A 19,558-nucleotide genomic window follows, 5' to 3' on the forward strand; every position below is an offset into this window, starting at 1 on the left:
AAGCTGAATGCAAATGATAGTGGTTCAATTTTCTAACACTTCTGAACTAATCTGCTTTTTAGTCTATAGGGTATATGTATGTGAAAAAGTCAAAAATGGTAATTTTTGCTGATGATGTTAGGGACAGCTTTGGGGAAAGAAGGAAAATCACTCCTTTGAAATTTAGTGTTTATTCATTTCCAACATAGGAGTTGAACAGTAGGCAAACCAAGCTGGGTATATTATTTATTTGACTGAAATACCATGAGAAAATAGTGGCAGTGATAATTTCATTTCAGGGATGTCACTCCTTTCACCCTGATGGCCTGATGGTATCTTGACATAGGGAATCGGTGTTTCCTTCAGCAAAATAAAGATAAACCACATTGGTACTTAGATTCATTTTCTGTTACTCAAGGCTGTGAATAACCAGTATATTTTATAGCATTTCCTTTTAAATCTAGCTCTGGTCTTGCAGTAACTGGTAAGACTTGTTGGTAGGCAGACAGCCCCACATGGTCAGAGCTGTCCTGCTCAGATCTGGGCTGATGCTGCTATATGGACCTCTCCTGTTTTATTATGTAGACCCTGTCCTGGAGGGTCATGGCTCCTGAAATTCTGTGGGTTAGATGTGGACTGTAACTGTTTGTTTTAACATCCCTGATTTAAGCAGATTTGTCAGTTGTAGCATCTTAGAGTATCTTGTTTAAATACCAGAATTCAAAACTTTTGGTGTGATGATTCCCTCTTTCACTCATGCTCTGTCACTTATCCCAAAGCTTTTTTGTCTAAAACAGCATATAAATAATACCATTTTAAGGGGTTTGCTGATGGACAAATTCTCTCACTAAGGCAGCATTGCTTTCCTCTAGGGAAGAGAATCTGGCATTATTCAGAGGTACAGCCTCCCCAGTGTGGCTGTGGTGCAGAGCTATACCCTGGAGCATCGTGCCTATCAGCTGTCTTTGAACTGCAACTCCACGTAAGTTACAGACCTGTTTCTAACACAGCTATCCAATTTCAAAATGAAGCACTACAATTTGTGAAAATACTAATTCTGTGAAATGTATAATTATATAATAATTATGTACTAATTTTAATTTAGTATAAGCCATATATTAATTTTAGTTGTTCTTAATGGTTGCTTAACCATTTATTTATTACTAATTATTTCCATCTGGATAGTCATTGTTCTGAGAGACTGTTAGTAAAGGTCTCCTATGTTTTACACCCTGTGTACATGAAAATACCTTTGTTTTATTAGATGAACCAAACATAACCTTCCTTTGATCATGACACAAATTGGTAAAATTATGTAATAACCTGAAATTTTTTATCTAGGACTTCTTTCTGTTTCTGTGTCCTTCTAAGGCCTGTAAACTTAGTTCATCCCATTTAATTTTCTATTGTTATAGGCTATAACTAGTGGTGATGTTTCTAGTAAGTCTGATTCTCCTGAGCTTCATCTGTGCTGATACTGAAGTTGACTTCTACTCAACAGCTTTTTTTTTTTTTTTTTTTTTTTTTTTTGCAAGGCAATTGTAATCACTTCAAAGTAACTTCAAAATTTCAAATGAAATTCATAATGCATGTGTAGAGATCTCTTGCCTTTTCAGGTATAGCCCAAAAATAGATTGCTTTGCTTAAAAGGCAAAGTGATCTAGTCAGAGCTATATTCATTTTGTTTTGAACCTGAGCTATTTTCTTCCTAAATGACTTTGTTCTGGGGAAATAAGCTCAGATCCATAAGCATTTTGAGGTTAATTTTCTAAATTGCATTTGAAGTTTTAATAGGGGCTAAAACTGTCTACCTGTTAATATTTAAAAATGCTTTTTAAATGGCCTTGTAGTAAATACAGGTTATTATGATTCACTGAAGACTTAGGCAACTGTAAATTTTCAAGTCTAACCTTTTAGAAATTGTGTTTTTCCCATATGTAAGCAATTTCAAAGATTAATTGGATTATACTTAACATTGTCTTGGAAAAAAAGTGAAGAATACCCTTTGTAGAAATGCAAGAAATCACATTTTAGGAATTAATAGTCTGCATCACCACACTGACTTTTAAATTTAATAATCTACTTAATTTCCTCCTAGTAAATAAGGAAAACCCATTCTGTTCAGTTGTTAATTTGGGTCCTTGTCAAGAAAAGTTTGGCGAGGGACAGACCTGTAATTTATTCAACTTGGTATCTGATGTATTTTCAAAGTGCTGGATATAAAAATGGGCATATTTGAGAACCTTGTCTGGGCCAGATCCTCTGTGAGCAGATGAAGAGATCTTTCCTTGTGTCTGGTCTCTGCTGTGCAGATACATGAAAACCATATGGATCTGTGCTGGTTCTGGCACACGACAGCATCTCATGGAACCTACAGAATTATACTGTGCCAGGCCAGAGAACTGTTTCAGATTTACAGCCTTGAGTGGTGTCCTTTAGCTGCCTTATTTTTTCCCTGTTTGTCTTCCTGCAGTCGCCTTGCTATCATCGACGTCTCCGGGGTTCTGACCTTCCTGGAGCTGGAGGCGCGGGCCGCGGACAGCGCGGGGCAGCCCGAGGCGGGCGGGCAGCTGAGGCTGGAGCGCAAGGACGTGTGGGACATGAAGTGGGCCAAGGACAACCCCGACCTGTTTGCCATGATGGAGAAAACAAGAATGTATGTCTTCAGAAACTTGGATCCAGAGGTAAGTATCAACATAAACTACTCATTTAAAAAATTCACTCCTAAGTTAATGGGTCTTTCTTGAATAGTATTATTCTTGTGCTTACCATTCAGTTCTGCAAGTGTTTGTTAATATAAACTTGCTTCAGGTTATGTAAACCTAAAAACCTTACCAACTCTCATGTGGGAATGTTGTTTTGGACCATATAGGTAGAATGAATGGTCAGTTCTAGAAACATAAAAATGGTGCCATATTTTTCTCAAATAGATGACATTTTCAGGAGTGTATTTTTTATATGTTTTGGAATTCATAAATTCAATTTTAGTAGGGATAGTTGTAAAACAGTTCAGTTGAATCTGAATATTGGCAGGTATTATTCATCTCTTTGTCATAATTTAGTTGCAGAAAACATGAGGATTGTTAATGATACCTGTATTTACAGAATTGTCAATAATGTTAATGATTATAGTATTTGTTTCTTGTTGGAAGTGCAAGTGTATCCTAGTTTGGAGAAGAATGGATCTAAATGTATACTTAACAGATTTGACTAGGATTTAGTCAGACAGAATGCAAGTTCATTCCTTTATAACTTATTTAACTTCCAGGAACCTATACAAACATCTGGATATATTTGCAACTTTGAAGATTTAGAAATCAAATCTGTTCTTCTGGATGAAATACTAAAGGTCAGTACAATTACATCTATTTTGTAGGAAAAGTCGGTGTCTGTCTAAATGATGGATATCTGTTTTGTTGGGTGAAAATAAAAGTCACCAGGAATAAAAATATGTTTCTTTATCCATTATGTTAGAATCCTGAACATCCTAACAAAGATTACATCATCAATTTCGAGATTCGGTCATTACGAGACAGTCGAGCATTGATTGAAAAAGTTGGCATTGAGGAATCTTCCCAATTCATAGAAGACAATCCACATCCCAGACTTTGGTAAAATCTCCTATAAGCCAAATTTGTTTAATTTTGTCTTATTTTCTATTCTTTTCCTGTTCAGACAGATCTAGTATGAAAATAAAAAAACTCAAAACCAGCCTATATATTTTACACACAATTATTTAGGATTTAATTAATGTTGGAGTACGTAGAATGTCAGGCATGTGCTGTATCATGGTAGGCTCAGGACACCTTTTTGCTCTGTGCTATATGGGCCCTGAAACACAGTGTTTCTTGTGTTTTAGAGGAAATTTAAAGGAAATGAAAAGCTAACAGCAAGATAGTCAAGTTGGTTAAATTAAAATTAAAATTTATGTATTTGATATTGAACATTAAAGAGCTTAAAACCTGGTAAAGGCAACACATCAGACTGATAGAAGGATAAGAGTAGTTTGAATAACTTTGTAGCATTTGGACAGGCCTCCAAGGACAGAAGTGAGAAGGGCTGGGTGTGCTGTGTTCCCGTGCAGCATCTCAGAAGTAATCTGAGAAATGGAGATAGTGTCATGCTTAAACTAAACATGGCTCAGCTGTTAAACTAAAGTTGAAAAGTCTGCAGAGCAAACATGTGGGGGTAAACCTGTGACAACAGGAGTGCTGGAAATCTGTTTAATATCCCAGCTTGTAAGGGCTGGAAGAGTAAAGGCCTCAGTAGATAATTTAATGAAAAGTCAGTGCAGAACCTAAAACTTAATTGACAAGTTCCTTGATGAAGAAGACCAATTCTCTTTAACTCTCTGGAGACTGTTTACTTACCTGTACCTTTCTTTAGTAAATTTGGCTCTGTTTTGAAGCTAAATGGTCTCTTGCAGCATTGGACGCATAGCTTGCATCAAGGGGGGTTGGAGAGTTCACTGTTAGTTCTGCTGTTTCAGAGATGAATTTAGAGTTGCTAAAAGACTGGACAAGACACCTTGCTTTAAAAGTTTGTCTCAAAAAACATTTATTTCTATCTAGTTGTGCCTTTGTCTCCAGAATGTTCATTTTGAAAAACAGGATTTGCTAGCTATATATTGAATGTTTCTGTAATACTATAATTTTATTAGCTTGAGTGTGTAGGGTGAAATGTTAGTGTTTTGAGTCTTCATTTTTACAAATGTCATGAACTAGCTGAAGATTTTTGGACCTTTGAAATTGTTAATGATTTTTTTGCTAGTACTGTTGTTCAGTTAATATAAAATGACTGTTAGTTTTGCAAGTCTGTGTGTCAGTAAAAGTTCTATATCATAAAATCACGAAATATAGGTCAAATTCTGTTCACCTTGCTCTGGAATTGCCGTGAATTTTATTTTATTATGAGAGAAAACACGTCACATGTTTATGAAGAAGAGATTGATTGGAAAGAAGTGCTGAATATAAAGTAAATATATTCCAGATCAGAAGAAAACAGCAACCTTGCTTCTAGAATGCAACAAATGTGATGTGTAGATCAATTGGTTTCTTTGATGTCAGTGATGAGCACTTGAGTTTAAGTGATACCAGCCTTCTCAAACTGATTCAGAGATACACAGCAGACACTGCCTAAGCATGGCTTGGGTCACTGAATACAGCAATAATACTAGTGGTTTTGTCAGTGCCTCACTGCACTGAGTTTGTTTCACAATGTAATCAGCCAGTCTAAACTTTAAATAGCCTTACTTTTTCAGAAAATTCTAGAGCTCATTCAAACACCTGATGCACACAGGTTGGCCTGAATTCCCTATTTGCAGAACTAACCTATGGGGCAGTACCAATTATAAAGCTCCCCAAAGGTTTTCCCTGCTGTCCCAGGCTGCTGTCATAACAGGACCAGGAACATTCAGATGGATCAGAAGGATAATTTATTTATCGTGGCTAGTGGAGCTGGAGGCACTTAGATTGAGGCTGCCATCAAGGCTTAAAGTTTCCACAGATGCACAGGGAGAAATAAATAAATGGAACTGCACTGAGACCAGCAACACATTTCACGTAGTGTAACAGTCAAATCTTGCCCATTCCTCCCAAGCCAGTGCCCATCTGAACAGCTGAACTGAAGAATATTAGCAATTATTTGAACATCTCTCCCTGACCATGTACCAGGCAGATCACAGAATGTATTAGGAATAAACACATGACTGTATTAAGATTAGCTAGTAAGCAATAAATTGCAACAACTTGTATGTCTTCTTTAAATAATTTCTAGTTAAATATACCCTCATTTAATTTACTCTGTAGCTGCTCTTCCATCTGCTATGTTTGTTTTTCACGCAGGCGACTCCTGGCTGAAGCTGCTCTTCAGAAGCTGGATCTGCAGATGGCTGAACAAGCTTTTGTGCGTTGCAAAGATTATCAAGGCATTAAGTTTGTGAAGCGCCTGGGCAATCTGCAGAGCGAGTCCATGAAGCAAGCAGAAGTGGCAGCCTATTTTAGCAGATTTGAAGAAGCTGAAAGAATGTATCTGGATATGGACAGAAGGTAATTGCATGTAAACATCTCAGCAGTAGATAAGTCTGGGGGGAGAAAAAGCATTCCTTAATCAGGAATGGCTGTTTTCTCTGGAGAGTCTTTACCAGTTTCTGCAAAAACATAAAAGGATCAGATGGGGAGAATTTTGGTTAATCCATAGATAACCATTTCTGTATGTAAACCAGTGCATTCCAAACAGTTTACAAAACCTTGGCTGCTCTAGGTAGTGCTGTGTTTTATAGATGTTTTATTCACAAGTATTTTGTTGGTATTTCAACTGGGATTCCAAAAATACAAACAATGTTAAATAATGTTTAATTTATGTGGTGTTGGTCTGTGCTAGTAGCCAAGTACACATTCTTCTCAATTACATATACAAACAACAGAGTTTTTAATGAACTGTAATCTTTGGAGAGACAGACTCTGGATGAAACTGTGAAACATTGAAACCAATCAGTGTAATTTTTGCTCAGGAATGAAAACAAACAAAGCAAAATTTTAGTATTGCTGGGAATATAAATTAACATTAAGTAATTAGCTAGAGCACTGTCTCTACTGAAAAAGGATAATGAGAAATCATCAGCAGCAGTTGTGCAGTGTAGCCTGTAGATGGTGGTCAAACATGGAGAAACATGAATCACTTATGCACACATTTTTAAGCTTTGATTAATGGAGCCATGAAAAACAGTAGGGAATGATGGAGAAAAAAAAATTAGTTATTATTTCATGCTGTAAGAATGAAAGTAAGGGAGACAGGGTGGCAGGGCAGAGGAAGAAGGCAGGGGCTGGGGAGAGATGCCCAATAGTGCCTGGTAATGAAAACTTCCTTGCATGTCATTAATTAGTTGCTGGCAGTTGGGTGGTTTGGGGATGTGGGCTGCCTCCTCAGCACTTCAGTCACACTGCAACACTCAGTTTTAGATATGACATATTCCTTTTCACATGGCTGAAGAGAAACTTGGACATTGAATTGCAGAAATCAAAAACTTACTTTTTTGTTTACTGGTTTCAATTTTCACAACTAAAAAAATCTATATAAGGATCTACAATAAATCACAATGAAATAAATTTATTTTTCAAATAAAATTCTAATGTTTTTAGATAGATGCTCTTATTTAGCTGACTGCATTGACTTTCTCATGCCTTCTTTAATTTACTTGTAAGGTGAGGGCATTTTTAAAAGAAGGACATAGGTCTCTCCCATTTATTCTCTATGCACCTGCAGAATTACTTTTATATGAGGTAATATAGAATTATTCTGTTTGGTGGAAAAAACATGCCAGACAGACACACAGTGAGTCATATGTATGCATGAATAATAAAAAGGAAAAAACTACTGCTGAGTCCTTTCTCCTTTATCCAAAATCACCCTGAATCTGGAAAATAAGTCTCTGAAATCCATATTATTTCATCTCAGCTTTAGCCTCCATTATTCATATTTGTTGCTTCTTGTTCTTTCCCCTCACCTTCCTTCTGCTTTTAGCCTTTTGCAGCTGCTGCCATCTCTTGTAGTGGGTCAGCAGTGAAAGATGCAGAACAGAGTAAGAGGGAGCCTGAAGTAACATCAGCCCAACTGTCTCACTCATTTACTCCTCACACAGGAGTGTGGCTGATAAGGAAGTGCATATGTGTGATATAACCTGGGAGCTCTCTTGAGTGTTTGCTTTAACGGAATAGTGTTTAAATTGTAAACAAGTTATCTGGGATCACTCTGATACCTGCATTGCAGGTGAAAACACTTTTGGATGCTTTTCTCGAGATGTTTGTTTCCTCTTTTGTTGTGTTTGACTTTTCCCTGCTGTTTCCTGTTTAGAGATCTTGCCATTGGGCTGCGGATCAAACTGGGCGATTGGTTCCGCGTGCTGCAGCTGCTGAAAACGGGCTCGGGGGGCGCGGACGACGCCCTCCTGGAGCAGGCACACAACGCCATTGGAGACTACTTTGCAGACAGGCAGAAATGGTATGGGCTGGACAGGACATTATTGAACTGATGACAAGACTTCATGTATGAGGAGGGACAGATATCGGGAAAGTTAGGATGCAATGCATTGGATCATTTTGGAATAATGAGATTTAGCTCATACCTTTAGGGTTCCATGATATGATAAACAGCTGCTGATCAGCTTCCTAAAGGGTGAAGGTTGTATAAATCTCTGCTTTGCCAGAAGTCTGTATGCTTCAAAGGAAGGGAAGAGAAATGCCTATACAGTTATATTATAATAGGCTGGATAATAAAACGTATTAAAAAAACCCCAAAAGGGCTTAAAAGTAGTACATAATTACTAACTATCAGTGAATTTTCTAAAATGCTTCAAATCACAAATATTTGAGAAGGTCCAGAGTTCTCTGACCTGGATCTGTCTCCAGCTGTTGCCCAAACTGGGCACCCAAGGAAGATTTTACACTCTCCAGAACACATTGTGCAGTCAGGTGCTTACTGAGCCAGAGGTAATGTCTTCATAGCTAATAACTTGCAGGGAATTTTTTTCATGAACGTTTGTTGTTGCCTTCTAAGCCCATGTCTTAGAGTTCCACAGCTCCACTATGTATTGCCATTATCCAAACTGTATTGTCACAATGCAGCTGAAAACTTGTGATTGGATTTTGAAAGTTGAGTTTTACATGCTTTTGGTAACTTTGGAGAATGGACTTGGAGGTCTTGATGTTTGCATTTTAAAATAGAGAAGCACAACAGTAAAGCCCTTTTGTGGAAGTTTAGCTGTAAGTTGTCCTCCCTCATCTCTGCTGACATGGGAATGCAGCTTTAAGAATTCCTTGACTTCCTAATCTTATGCTAGTCAGAGAATCAATACACTTTTAATATAATGATCTGTGAAAATTAAAATTTTTAGTGCATTTTGGAAAAATGGTGAAATTCTAGCTATGAAAGTTTTTCAAACAAAGTTACCTATTTAAAATAATGGGATTTTAACTTTACAAATGCAAAAGACTTATAGAATTAAAAACTTCTCTTGTGTTTATACATCAGAAGCCACAACATTTTTTTTTTGTTTTATTAGGTTAAATGCTGTACAGTACTATGTCCAAGGACGAAACCAGGAACGTTTAGCTGAATGTTACTACATGCTAGAAGACTACCAAGGACTGGAGAATTTGGCCAACTCACTTCCAGAGAATCATAAATTGCTTCCTGTAAGCAAAAAGCACCTTTACTGTTCATTGCCTTATATCCAACTATTTATTTAAAATGTCCCATCTTGGGAGGGTTAAGAATAAGAGAATGAGTGCAGTGGATGGCCTACTCACTTAAGTGCAATGGTGCTACTGTGGTATTGATCTCTAGTGTTACTGTTATTTTCATACCCTGTCACTCTTCCTTATTATCCCAGTTGCCCAGAAAGACCTGACTGACAAGACTCTGAAAGGAGTGAAAGTAGATGGGGTAGGGTGTGTAGGATATATAGGTGTACAGAGTATAGGTCTGTATATGTAGCAGGAAATTGCCTACTAAATAATAGCTGATGTAAAACTATGCTGTGGTTGACTTAATCCAAAATGCTTGAAAAATGCAAAACATGCTCCTTTAATGCCTTTTCCAGTAAATCAAGACATAGCATTTTCTTTTAAACTCAATGTAATAGCTTCTTGAATTTAGAAGCAGTGTGTGAGCACACTGTTCTAAAGATTTACAGCAATGCCTGATGTCTTCACAGGGTCCATGAAGCAAACAACCCATTCCCCACCCTCCTGGACTTAAATTAACCAAACAGGAGCACTGCTGTTGCTGCACAATGTACTAAAAATGCAGAAGTGAATTTAATACAGTGCTGATGCTTTTTGCAGGATATAGCTTATATGTTTGTGAGAGTGGGGATGTGTGAACAAGCTGTGTCAGCCTTTCTGAAATGTAATCGACCAAAGGATGCTGTGGATACCTGTGTGCATCTCAACCAGGTAAAAGAGCAGATGATAATCTGTAACAATACCAGGTTAACAGTGAGATTTCTATCCTAATGCCCAGTGGAATACAAATATGTGTTAAACATCAGATGATTTGTCATAATTTCTGGAAAATTCTTATTTCGGTGCTTAAACCAGTTCTCTGAGATTAAGATTAAAGCACTGGAGGGGCTACATGCAAAGCTACATGCAGGGTTTGTGGGCAGCATGCTCAGCATACAGACATTTGTAGCCTCTGTGAAGCCAGGCTGTGCTGCCTCCTGATGGAATGGGACAAGACTGGAGAAGAGATAGATGTCCATTCTGGATATTTTCCACATCCCCCTCCTTTGTATAGATGCAAATAGATTTGTGACAGCATGAGGATGTAGCTGGAAAAAGCTGAGCTGGAAACTGATCTGCACGTTTATAACTAGAGCTCTTTCCTGGTATGACTTAACCTGTGCAAATGTCTGTGTCAACACAAATAAGGGAAAAACTGAGGATGGCTATGAAGAACTTGATGGATGGGAATGGCAGGATTGCCTAGGGCTGGCTTTTTGTGAACAATTTCTTACTTTATGGATCTGAAGAGCTATTAGGTGTGAGATTCAATTAAGATCTCAGTCCTGCCAAACTTTTCATCTGGGGCAAACACAGTAGCCAAACCACTGAAGATCAAAAAAATTCACAGACAAAATGAGGTGTATAGAAGGATAAGTAAAGTGTTACTGTGTGGTTTAGGCTTCTGGGCTGAGGTTCTCTTTCAGACATACTTTTGAGAGTCTGGTTTAGGCTTTTCTTGGTTGAAATCCACATGTCCAGCTATGAGCTATAGTGAAATGATTTTGCATAGCTTTCATAAAAGTAGAAGCAACTGTTTTATATGTGGTTTAGGACAGAGGTCTATGAGCCATGAAGAGAGACATGGAAGACTTTGAGATGGTCAAAGAATCTGATTTTATTGTGGAGTACAATGTTAATATATTGTTTTAGGAAGGCTAGTAATGTTTTACTACAATGATTGGGTTAAAGATCACATAAACTTATACTTTAAACATCTTTTGCTTGCAGAAGTCTGATGTAATTTTCTTTTTTCTGGCAAATCTGTCTGATTTGATCTTCTTACAATCTTGATTTAATTCTCAAAGTTCTGTTTGCTCTTGCCAATGCATCCTGTTATCAAATCTCATATGCTAATAAGGTCCAAAATAATCTCTGTTTTGGGTACACCAACATTGGTCCAGCATTTTTTTTCAGTACTACTGCATCACATGATTGGCAACGATGTAAGCATTTGTATTCTCTTGCTTTTTATGTTAATTTTATAGTAGTCTGGTTCAAAATGGTGATGAAATATTGCACACAGATGCTGCAGTCTGTTCATGGATAACTGGTTTGTTCTGAGAGTGTAGTTGAAATAATGAGATTAATAATTGTCTCCTTTAATTTCTAGTGGAATAAAGCTGTGGAGCTGGCCAAAAATCACAACATGAAAGAGATCGGATCCTTGTTAGCCAGATATGCAAGTCATTTACTGGAAAAGAACAAAATCCTTGATGCTATAGAACTCTATCGTAAAGCCAATTATTTCTTTGAAGCTGCTAAACTCATGTTCAAGGTATGGCAGGTTTTATTTTTATGTTGAATGACTGGGGTTTTTGGACTAGCTCTTACTATTTCTGTGCTACTTTTATTCCCTTGGGGTTGTTTTAGTTTTAACAATGTCTAGGCAATAAGCAGATGTCATCATACAGGATACTGCAAGGATGAACCCAACTCCCAGAGTTCAGATATCTCTATGTGTAACAGTTACCCTGGGTGTCCTCTGTAGCTAGTGGAGAGGGGACTTGGGGGACACAAGCCATCTATTTATTTATTTTGAGACTTTCACTTCAATAGGAGCTGAACTGCACCTCAGAAAAGGTCCTGATGCCCTGCATTGCCTAGTAAAAGAGTATAGTAGACTGGCCTGGGGTGCAATGCCCACATTATTTTAGATATCATGGGAGTTATTTTTATCTCCTTTAAAAGAAAAAAAAAATAAAAAAACAAACAACCAAAAACCGGCAAGAACTAGAAGTTAAATTTTGGTATTTCTTCAATTAGTTCTTTCAATTAGAAATGGCTGTGGTGTGCTTTTAAGATAAAGATGTTGCTTAGATTTGGTTTGGTTGCAGAGATTTCTCTAGATGTTGCTTAGATTTGGTTTGGCTACAGAGATTTCTCTACATAGCTTAAAGTCTTGTAGGAGTGATATGTAATTTTTACAGCAAATATTTATAGCAGTATATCTGTATGTATGTGTATGTATATAATATATGTTACTTTCAAAAGCCATTCTTCTTTTCTGGGAAAACCACTAGACCTTATTGAAAGCTATGTATGTGTTTAAAAATTGCTATTTTTTTCGTTTATTTTTATACTAGATCACTAGACTTATACATGGTTACACTGATTTATCCTTCCTGAGAATCTGGCTTTATATACGTGCTAGCTAAATAAATATAAAATAATGTGCATACTTCACTTTGACATTTTCATTTATAGTTCTCTTTGCAGTCTAAATTATTACATTTAAAGGCAGAATCATTTTTTGGCATGATTTCCTGGGTTTGTACAAGCATGCAATTGTCCAAGAGAATTAAATCCCTTTTTTTTTTTTAAGATTGCAGATGAAGAGTCAAAGAAAAGGACAAAGCCTTTGCGAGTAAAAAAGCTTTATGTGCTATCAGCTTTACTTATGGAACAGTGTCATGAACAAATGCAAAATGCACAAAAGGGAAAAGTTAAAGAGAAAAGTTCAGAGGTAATGTCTTTTTTCCCCCCCTTTCTGAATTCTGGTATCTGCTAGCTGGTCACCATAAAGCAAACCATCTTCAAGGGTGCCTATAATGTTTTTTTTAATAACCCTTTTCCCTGCTAAGAACAATGCTTTCCTTCAAGTAAGTCCCCCATGAAAACATATTGTTTTAAGTATTATTTTAAAAGATTTAAATCATATGTATTAATAGATATTTTCTTCCTAAGTTTAACATGGTTTTCTTAATATTTTCACTATAACAATGGAAACTATACTAAGAAACTTCCTGCAAAACTCTGGTGTCATTTAGGAGTAGGTATTGATCCCAAAGGGTGATCTGTGATTAGATTAAGCTATGTTGCCTGTAATTCAGCAAGGAGATGGCTCCAGATACACGGGAAGCCAATGGAAGAATTTTTTTTCCCTCTGCTTACACATTCATCTTCATATACACAAATGAAATAGTTTAAACGAATTTTTAAGAGCTCTGGTGTTGAAATGCAGTATTAATCCAAACTATGAACCAGTCTGCAGATGTGCACAAAATATATTTGTATACACATGTATATGTTATTTATCTTTGAAAATCTGCACCAGATGCTGTGCCTGTGCTCTGCACAGCATGCCTGACAATGCTCACTGTAGGTCCATTTGTATTTTGCCTACTTAACACGGACAGTGTTTTGTCTACTTAACACGGACAGTGGTGTAATCACCAAGTATAGAAAAGCTCTTTTCATATATCCCCATTTCCTGCTGTATCTGTTTCATATAAAAATTACTTGTGATGCTGGTTTGTTTTCAGAGTGCTTCAGCTTTGGCTGGTTTGCTGGAAGAAGATGTTCTTTCTTCAACGAATCGCTTTGCAGACAATGCTTGGCGAGGAGCTGAGGCTTATCACTTCTTCATACTTGCACAAAAACAGCTCTATAAAGGTTCTGTAGATGCAGCACTTAAAACAGGTAAGAATTAATTTTCAACCCTGTAAAGACAGCACATAACTTCATTTATAGCTGCCACATTTTTCAGTTCTTAATAAATCCATGGAATTTAAACCAAAACCATATAATGAATCAAATACGGCTGCAGTCACAGTACCTGGAAAGGACTTTGCTGAAGAAAATGCAAATCTTTCCAAATATTACCTGGTAAATTGGTTCATCTCTGTAGACGTTCTGCTGACTGTTTTGTTTCTCTCCCTAAATTATAAGGCATACCTAAATTTACATCAGACCTTCTTGTAGAGCTTCACAAAAAAATCTGTGGGAATTAGACAAACAAATAGTGCCTTGTACTTTGTCCAAGTAATGAAGACTTCAAATCCTTCTAATATTTTTACAACCAACCAACCAAAACAAAGTGTTTCAAGAAGACACCAATTTCCAAGTGAAATTTGCTAATTTGTTTTTTAGAGCAATGCTTCACAGTCATGTCAATAAAAAGACTGTGGTTTTTGTCCTATTTTTAGAATTAATACTGTCGTCTAGTAGCAACTGTTTCATGCAGATGCTTGCACTCCTCAGAAGATATGTAATAATTGCCTTGGATTTTTTTTTCATTTTTTTTAGCTCTTCATTTGCGAGATTATGAAGACATTATCCCTGCAGTTGAAATCTATTCCCTTTTGGCACTCTGTGCATGTGCAAACAGAGCATTTGATACTTGTTCAAAAGCCTTTGTTAAATTAGAATCCTTGGAAACTCTTAAGCCAGAGCAGAGGCAACAGTATGAAGAGCTTGCTCTAGAGATATTCACAAGATATAGACCAAAGTATAACAAAACACCTGATCTGGATGATGTTCTTGAGAGGTGGGTTTATTTTTTTATGATACTATAATAATACTGTCACTTTTTTTCTGCTGTTTGCTGTGTTTTGGGTTTTAGCAGGTTTTGTGTGTTACCAAATTAATTGCTTTGCTGCTTAAACCAAATATTGGCCAAGAATGAGGCAGGAGTTAGCCAGTTTGGAGGAAGGTAATACAGCACTGTGTTGTTTGGGAAAAAAACCACTGACTGCATTTGAGGATCTGGGCATAAAGATGTAACTTCATCTTAATTTGAAATGCAGGTAGATAAAGGATAGGAGTTTTAGGACCTTTGAGACTGTCTCATGTGAGATTGAAGTAAGAATGTTACTGTTTGCATCTCCATGGTGGAGTGCTGAAAGTATCAACAAGGGACTGTTTGATCATTATTAACAAACAGGTCTCCAGTGTTTTGTGAATTACCTAAATCTGTATGGTGTGAAAAGAGCAGTATGTGAAGTTAAAATTAGTGTGAAGGGCACATTTAAGGGGTAAGTCCTTGGAGTGGCTGTGCCCACAACAGTGTATTTGACACATTTCCTGCTGAGAGCATGGAACTTGGAAATATGGAAATCAATTGTGAATCAATTTTCTTTTAGCAAACAGGATTTTAACCTGTCTTGATCGATCCTACTGTGCAGCTGTGCAGAATCTCAGTAGCAGCTGTGATTCTGCTGACCCTTCAGACATCAGAGGACAGAGTATAACAGCAGTGCAGGTGTCTAATCAGGCCTTACCTTTATCTGGCCTTCACTGCTTCTTTCACCCCATCTTTTGGATCTGCTGGTCCTCATTTGTTGACTGTATGTTCTGGGGTGGGCATTCTCTGGTGTGAAGATTTATATACTTGGGTTACTTGAACAGTGAAGTGTTACATAAGCTAATAACAAGTGGCACACCACATTTTTATTCTTTCAGCTTTATTTTTTTCTCCTTTTTTTTTATAGTGGAGATGGTAAACTTCCTGTATGTGTTGCAACAGGAGCCCCTATCCTGGAGTATCAGTTCTGGATGTGCAGTGTGTGTAAGCACTGCATGAAAGCCACAGAAGCAGGCCATTATAACGCCTGTCCTCTGTGCCACAGCACAATAAGCTGAGGATAAAGACTGTATCTGCATTTATGACTAAGAACAGCCTCTAAAATGTTACTATCTTGAAATACAACTCAGGTACTGTATTGTAGCAGTTAGTGCTGCTATTAGAGAAACATTAAAAAAAACTCCAAAACCAAAACAGAAAACCCACAAGAGAAACCTTTACTGCTTCCATTTAGCTGAAGAAATTACCATGTAAATAGATTCCATTTTTGCTACACTTTAAAAAAATATTTAAGGTAAAAGCATTATTTTTGAATTGTAGATTGAGCCTAGTTTCAAAACTATATGAGTGGAATGTAGGCTCATATCAGTATGTTCTACTCTGAGCAGGCTCCATTTTTTGGTCTAATTCTATAGGAAATTACTGGGTTTTCTCAGAATCCAGTTTTTTGAAGGAAGTGATTCCTGAGTTGAAATAACATCACAATAATTTTGATAATATTACCATATATGTTTTTGTACTACTGTTTAGAGTTACTAGAGTGATGACACCAGTATAAGCATACATTAGTGCTGTTTTCTTTTGCCAAGTGTATTTAAACCCACCATAAAATAAAGGGCTTGAAAACACGCAGCAGTCAGTTTGTCAGTCGGGTTCCTGAGCTTGGGTGATCCCATCTTCAACAGCTTAAGGAAACCTCCATGAACTTCCAACCTGGAACCTGACACTTTTCACGTAGCTTGGGAGAGCAGCCTGCGTCTGTTGAACAGCTGTCAGGAGCTGAACTGTCACCCTTGTGACACACAAAGGTCCAAGGAACGATGTCTGGCTGTCCCACCTTAGTGCTGGTTTGTGCTCTGGCAGTGCTGCAGGGCCTTGAGCACGGGGCGAGCTGTGCCCAGGGCCAGCCAGCACTGGCTGCCTGACAAGAGCTGTGAGCTGTGACGTTCACATTGTGCCTCGGCATGTCTGAGAGGAGAGCAGAGGAGCTCTTCTGTGCTCTCACCTAAGCTTGGACCAGGTAAGGATAAACCCCCTCTCCACAGCATCACAGAGTAGCAGAAGGGCCTGGGTTGGAAGGGACCATAAAGATCATCTTCATATAAGCCTGCTGACAAGGGCTGCACCATCTTCCACTAGACCAGGTACCAGAAAGCCCATCCAACCCGTTCTTGATATTTCCAGGGATGGGGCATCCACAGCTTCTATAGGCAACTTGTTCCAGAGTCTCACCACCCTCCCAGTAAAGAATTCCTTCCTTATGTTTAACCTAAACCTTCTCTCCTTCATCATAAAAGCATTCTCCCTTCTCCTGTCCCTTTATGCCCTTGTAAACAGTCCCTCTCCTGCCCTCTTAGAGCCCCTTTAGGTACTGGAAGGTGCTCTGAGGTCTCCACCAGGCCCCTCCAGGCCGGACAACCCCGCTCTCCCAGCCTGGCTCCCGAGGAGCCGTGCTGCAGTCTCTGATCGTCTTGGTCTCCTCCGGCCGCGCTCCAGCGGGTCCACGTCGTGCAGTGCTGCGGCCCCAGGGCTGGACGCTGTGCAGCCGGCGGGGGTCTCGGGAGAGCGGAGCAGAGGAGCAGAGGGCCCCGCGGCCCCGCTCCTGTCGCCATTGCCGCGTCCGCTCCCCGGCCAGCGCCTCCCTGACGCGGCCGCGCGCGCCGGCGTGCCCGTGACGTCAGCGCGATGGCGGGGGAGGCGGCGGCGCTGCTGGCGGCGGCGCGGGCGGAGCTGCGGGCGCGGCGGCTCTCGGCGGCCGAGGAGCTCTTCAGCCGCTTCATCGCCCGCAGCCCCGCGGGGTAACGCCGGGGCCGGGAGCGGGGCGGGCGCGCCGGGCCGGGCTCCGCTAACGCCGCTGCCTCTGTCCCCGCAGTGCCCGCAGCGACCTCGCCACGGCGCTCAACGACCGCGGGCAGGTGCGGTACCTGCGCGTGGAGTTCGCCGCCGCCGTGCAGGACTTCACGGCCGCCATCGAGTGCCAGCCCGGCTTCGAGGTGCCCTACTACAACCGCGGGCTGGTGCGCTACCGGCTGGGTACGAGCCGGGGCCGGGCAGGGCAGCGAGACCGGGCAGCCCCGGGGCACGGGCGGGATCGGGACACCCGCCTGGCTCTGAGGGGACACCCGCCTGGCTCTGGGGGGACACCTGCCTGGCTCTGGGGGTACACCTGCCTGCCTCTGGGGGGACACCTGCCTGCCTCTGGGGGTACACCTGCCTGCCTCTGGGGGGACACCTGCCTGGCTCTGAGGGGACACCTGCCTGGCTTTGAGGGGACACCTGCAGGACACGGGCGGGACACCTGCCTGGCTCTGAGGGGGACACCTGCCTGCCTCTGAGGGGACACCTGCCTGGCTCTGAGGGGACACCCGCCTGGCTTTCAGGGGACACCTGCCTGGCTCTGAGGGGACACCCGCCTGCCTCTGGGGGGACACCTGCCTGGCTCTGAGGGGACACCCGCCTGCCTCTGGGGGGACACCTGCCTGGCTCTGAGGGGACACCTGCCTGGCTCTGAGGGAACACCTGCCTGGCTTTGAGGGGACACCCGCCTGGCTCTGAGGGAACACCCGCCTGGCACGGGTGGGGACACCTGCCTGCCTCTGAGGGGACACCTGCAGGGCACGGGCGGGACGAGGGCGGGCATCGCGGCCTGCCCCCGTGTGCGGTTTCACCCTGCTGCTGGCTGTGCTGCTGAGTCATTCCAAACTCTGCTGTTCCGTGGAGAATGGGAGGGAAGGTGTAGTTGACTTGTGGGAAGATTTGCCCTGGGGTCAAACAAGCCAGTTCCAAACACTGCCATTAAACCTCAGATAAAGCATCTCCCAGGTACCTGTAGCACAGCCTTCTCAACTTCCAGCGGGCTGCTGGGGAATCTCCAGCCCCATTTTTGATGATGCCATCACAAAATGACAGCCCTGTGCCTTTTGTTAGAGCTTGGCCATTGTGGAGGTCGAGGGAGTGGAGAATGGAGCCGGGCCATAGGCACCAGCTGGAAGCTCTGTGCCTGTGTGCCAGCTTTAAGGCTGCCTCTATTGGTGTGGGCCTTTTGTCTCCTCCTCTTGGGAATAAACAGGCTGAACTTTGCCTTAAGTCCATTTGAGGTGCAAAATTCATGCAAAATGAGGTGCAAAAATTTATGGTTGTTGATGTGAAACACTTTGACTCCCAGTTGGGCCTGTGGAGAATCCAAATGCCATGGGTCCAGGAAGTAGCTGTTACCTTGTGGGTGAAAATATTAGGAGGTGTTCTTGAGTTGTCAGAGGTTTGTGAGCATGAGCAGTTACAGAAAGATAATTTTACTATTTTTTTCTTTTTTTGGGACAGGAGACTTTGATGAGGCCATGAAAGATTTCAGGAAAGTATTAGAGTTGAACCCCCAATTTGAAGATGCTGCATTGAGTCTAAAACAGGCTATTCTTGATAAAGAAGAAAAACAGAAGCGGGGTTATTGAAAATGCAGGTAGTGATGTGATGTGAAAATATTCCACTAAACATGTGATTTTTGTCATTGATGGATGAAACACAAGATCGTTTACATCTGTTATGACCTCTTGAAGAACTTCATTCGTAGGTAAATAAGTTAAAAATTGATTATGATTGCAAAGTAACCTGAATGTGGGATTTCTGTCCTTGAAGGAAGGTGTAATGTTGATCTCTGTGAGACACATGTACAGATTTTGTACAGAAATACTTTGTAATTCTATAATAAATGTATTAGCCAGATTAATTGAAAATAAAAATGAACACGTACTTTTTATCTTGTGATTGTCTGCAGAGTTTACCATAGAAAACATTCACAGGAGGAATTGTGCTTTCTCTTCCTTATTAAAAAGATCAATTCCCTGAAAAAATACAGTGTGAAATCCATCTGATGGAGCTGGCTGTGAACACCCAGGCAGCTTCATTTCTCACATGGTAGGAGGGACCATTACTGAAATCTGTAAATCATCAGCTAGAAGGATCCTTACAAGTTCATGGCAACACAAATTTAATACAA

General features: G+C 40.3%; 2 protein-coding genes across 4 annotated transcripts in view; both read left to right on the top strand.

Annotated features, from left to right (window-relative positions):
* The window catches only part of WDR35 (WD repeat domain 35), a 41,884-nt gene extending 25,691 nt beyond the window's left edge, over nucleotides 1-16,193 (top strand). For all 3 annotated transcript variants that reach the window (XM_064411849.1, XM_064411850.1, XM_064411851.1), the window contains 13 exons: nucleotides 852-961; nucleotides 2,453-2,663; nucleotides 3,248-3,328; nucleotides 3,454-3,590; nucleotides 5,823-6,026; nucleotides 7,831-7,977; nucleotides 9,038-9,170; nucleotides 9,822-9,932; nucleotides 11,374-11,538; nucleotides 12,586-12,726; nucleotides 13,526-13,682; nucleotides 14,289-14,529; nucleotides 15,473-16,193. In XM_064411849.1, coding sequence (XP_064267919.1) covers nucleotides 852-961; nucleotides 2,453-2,663; nucleotides 3,248-3,328; nucleotides 3,454-3,590; nucleotides 5,823-6,026; nucleotides 7,831-7,977; nucleotides 9,038-9,170; nucleotides 9,822-9,932; nucleotides 11,374-11,538; nucleotides 12,586-12,726; nucleotides 13,526-13,682; nucleotides 14,289-14,529; nucleotides 15,473-15,623 — 1,989 coding nt within the window. In that variant the 3' untranslated portion in view covers nucleotides 15,624-16,193. The remainder of the gene's footprint in view (nucleotides 1-851; nucleotides 962-2,452; nucleotides 2,664-3,247; nucleotides 3,329-3,453; nucleotides 3,591-5,822; nucleotides 6,027-7,830; nucleotides 7,978-9,037; nucleotides 9,171-9,821; nucleotides 9,933-11,373; nucleotides 11,539-12,585; nucleotides 12,727-13,525; nucleotides 13,683-14,288; nucleotides 14,530-15,472) is intronic.
* A 961-nt stretch (nucleotides 16,194-17,154) lies between these two features.
* On the top strand, nucleotides 17,155-19,318 carry TTC32 (tetratricopeptide repeat domain 32). The gene is made up of 3 exons (XM_064411853.1): nucleotides 17,155-17,363; nucleotides 17,438-17,598; nucleotides 18,886-19,318. Exons 1-3 carry the CDS (start codon nucleotides 17,251-17,253, stop codon nucleotides 19,011-19,013), a joined length of 402 nt encoding a protein of 133 aa, XP_064267923.1. The 5' UTR covers nucleotides 17,155-17,250; the 3' UTR covers nucleotides 19,014-19,318.
* Nucleotides 19,319-19,558: the final 240 nt, after the last annotated feature.

This window comes from Passer domesticus, chromosome 3 (assembly GCF_036417665.1).
Source record: "Passer domesticus isolate bPasDom1 chromosome 3, bPasDom1.hap1, whole genome shotgun sequence".
Taxonomy (NCBI): domain Eukaryota; kingdom Metazoa; phylum Chordata; class Aves; order Passeriformes; family Passeridae; genus Passer; species Passer domesticus.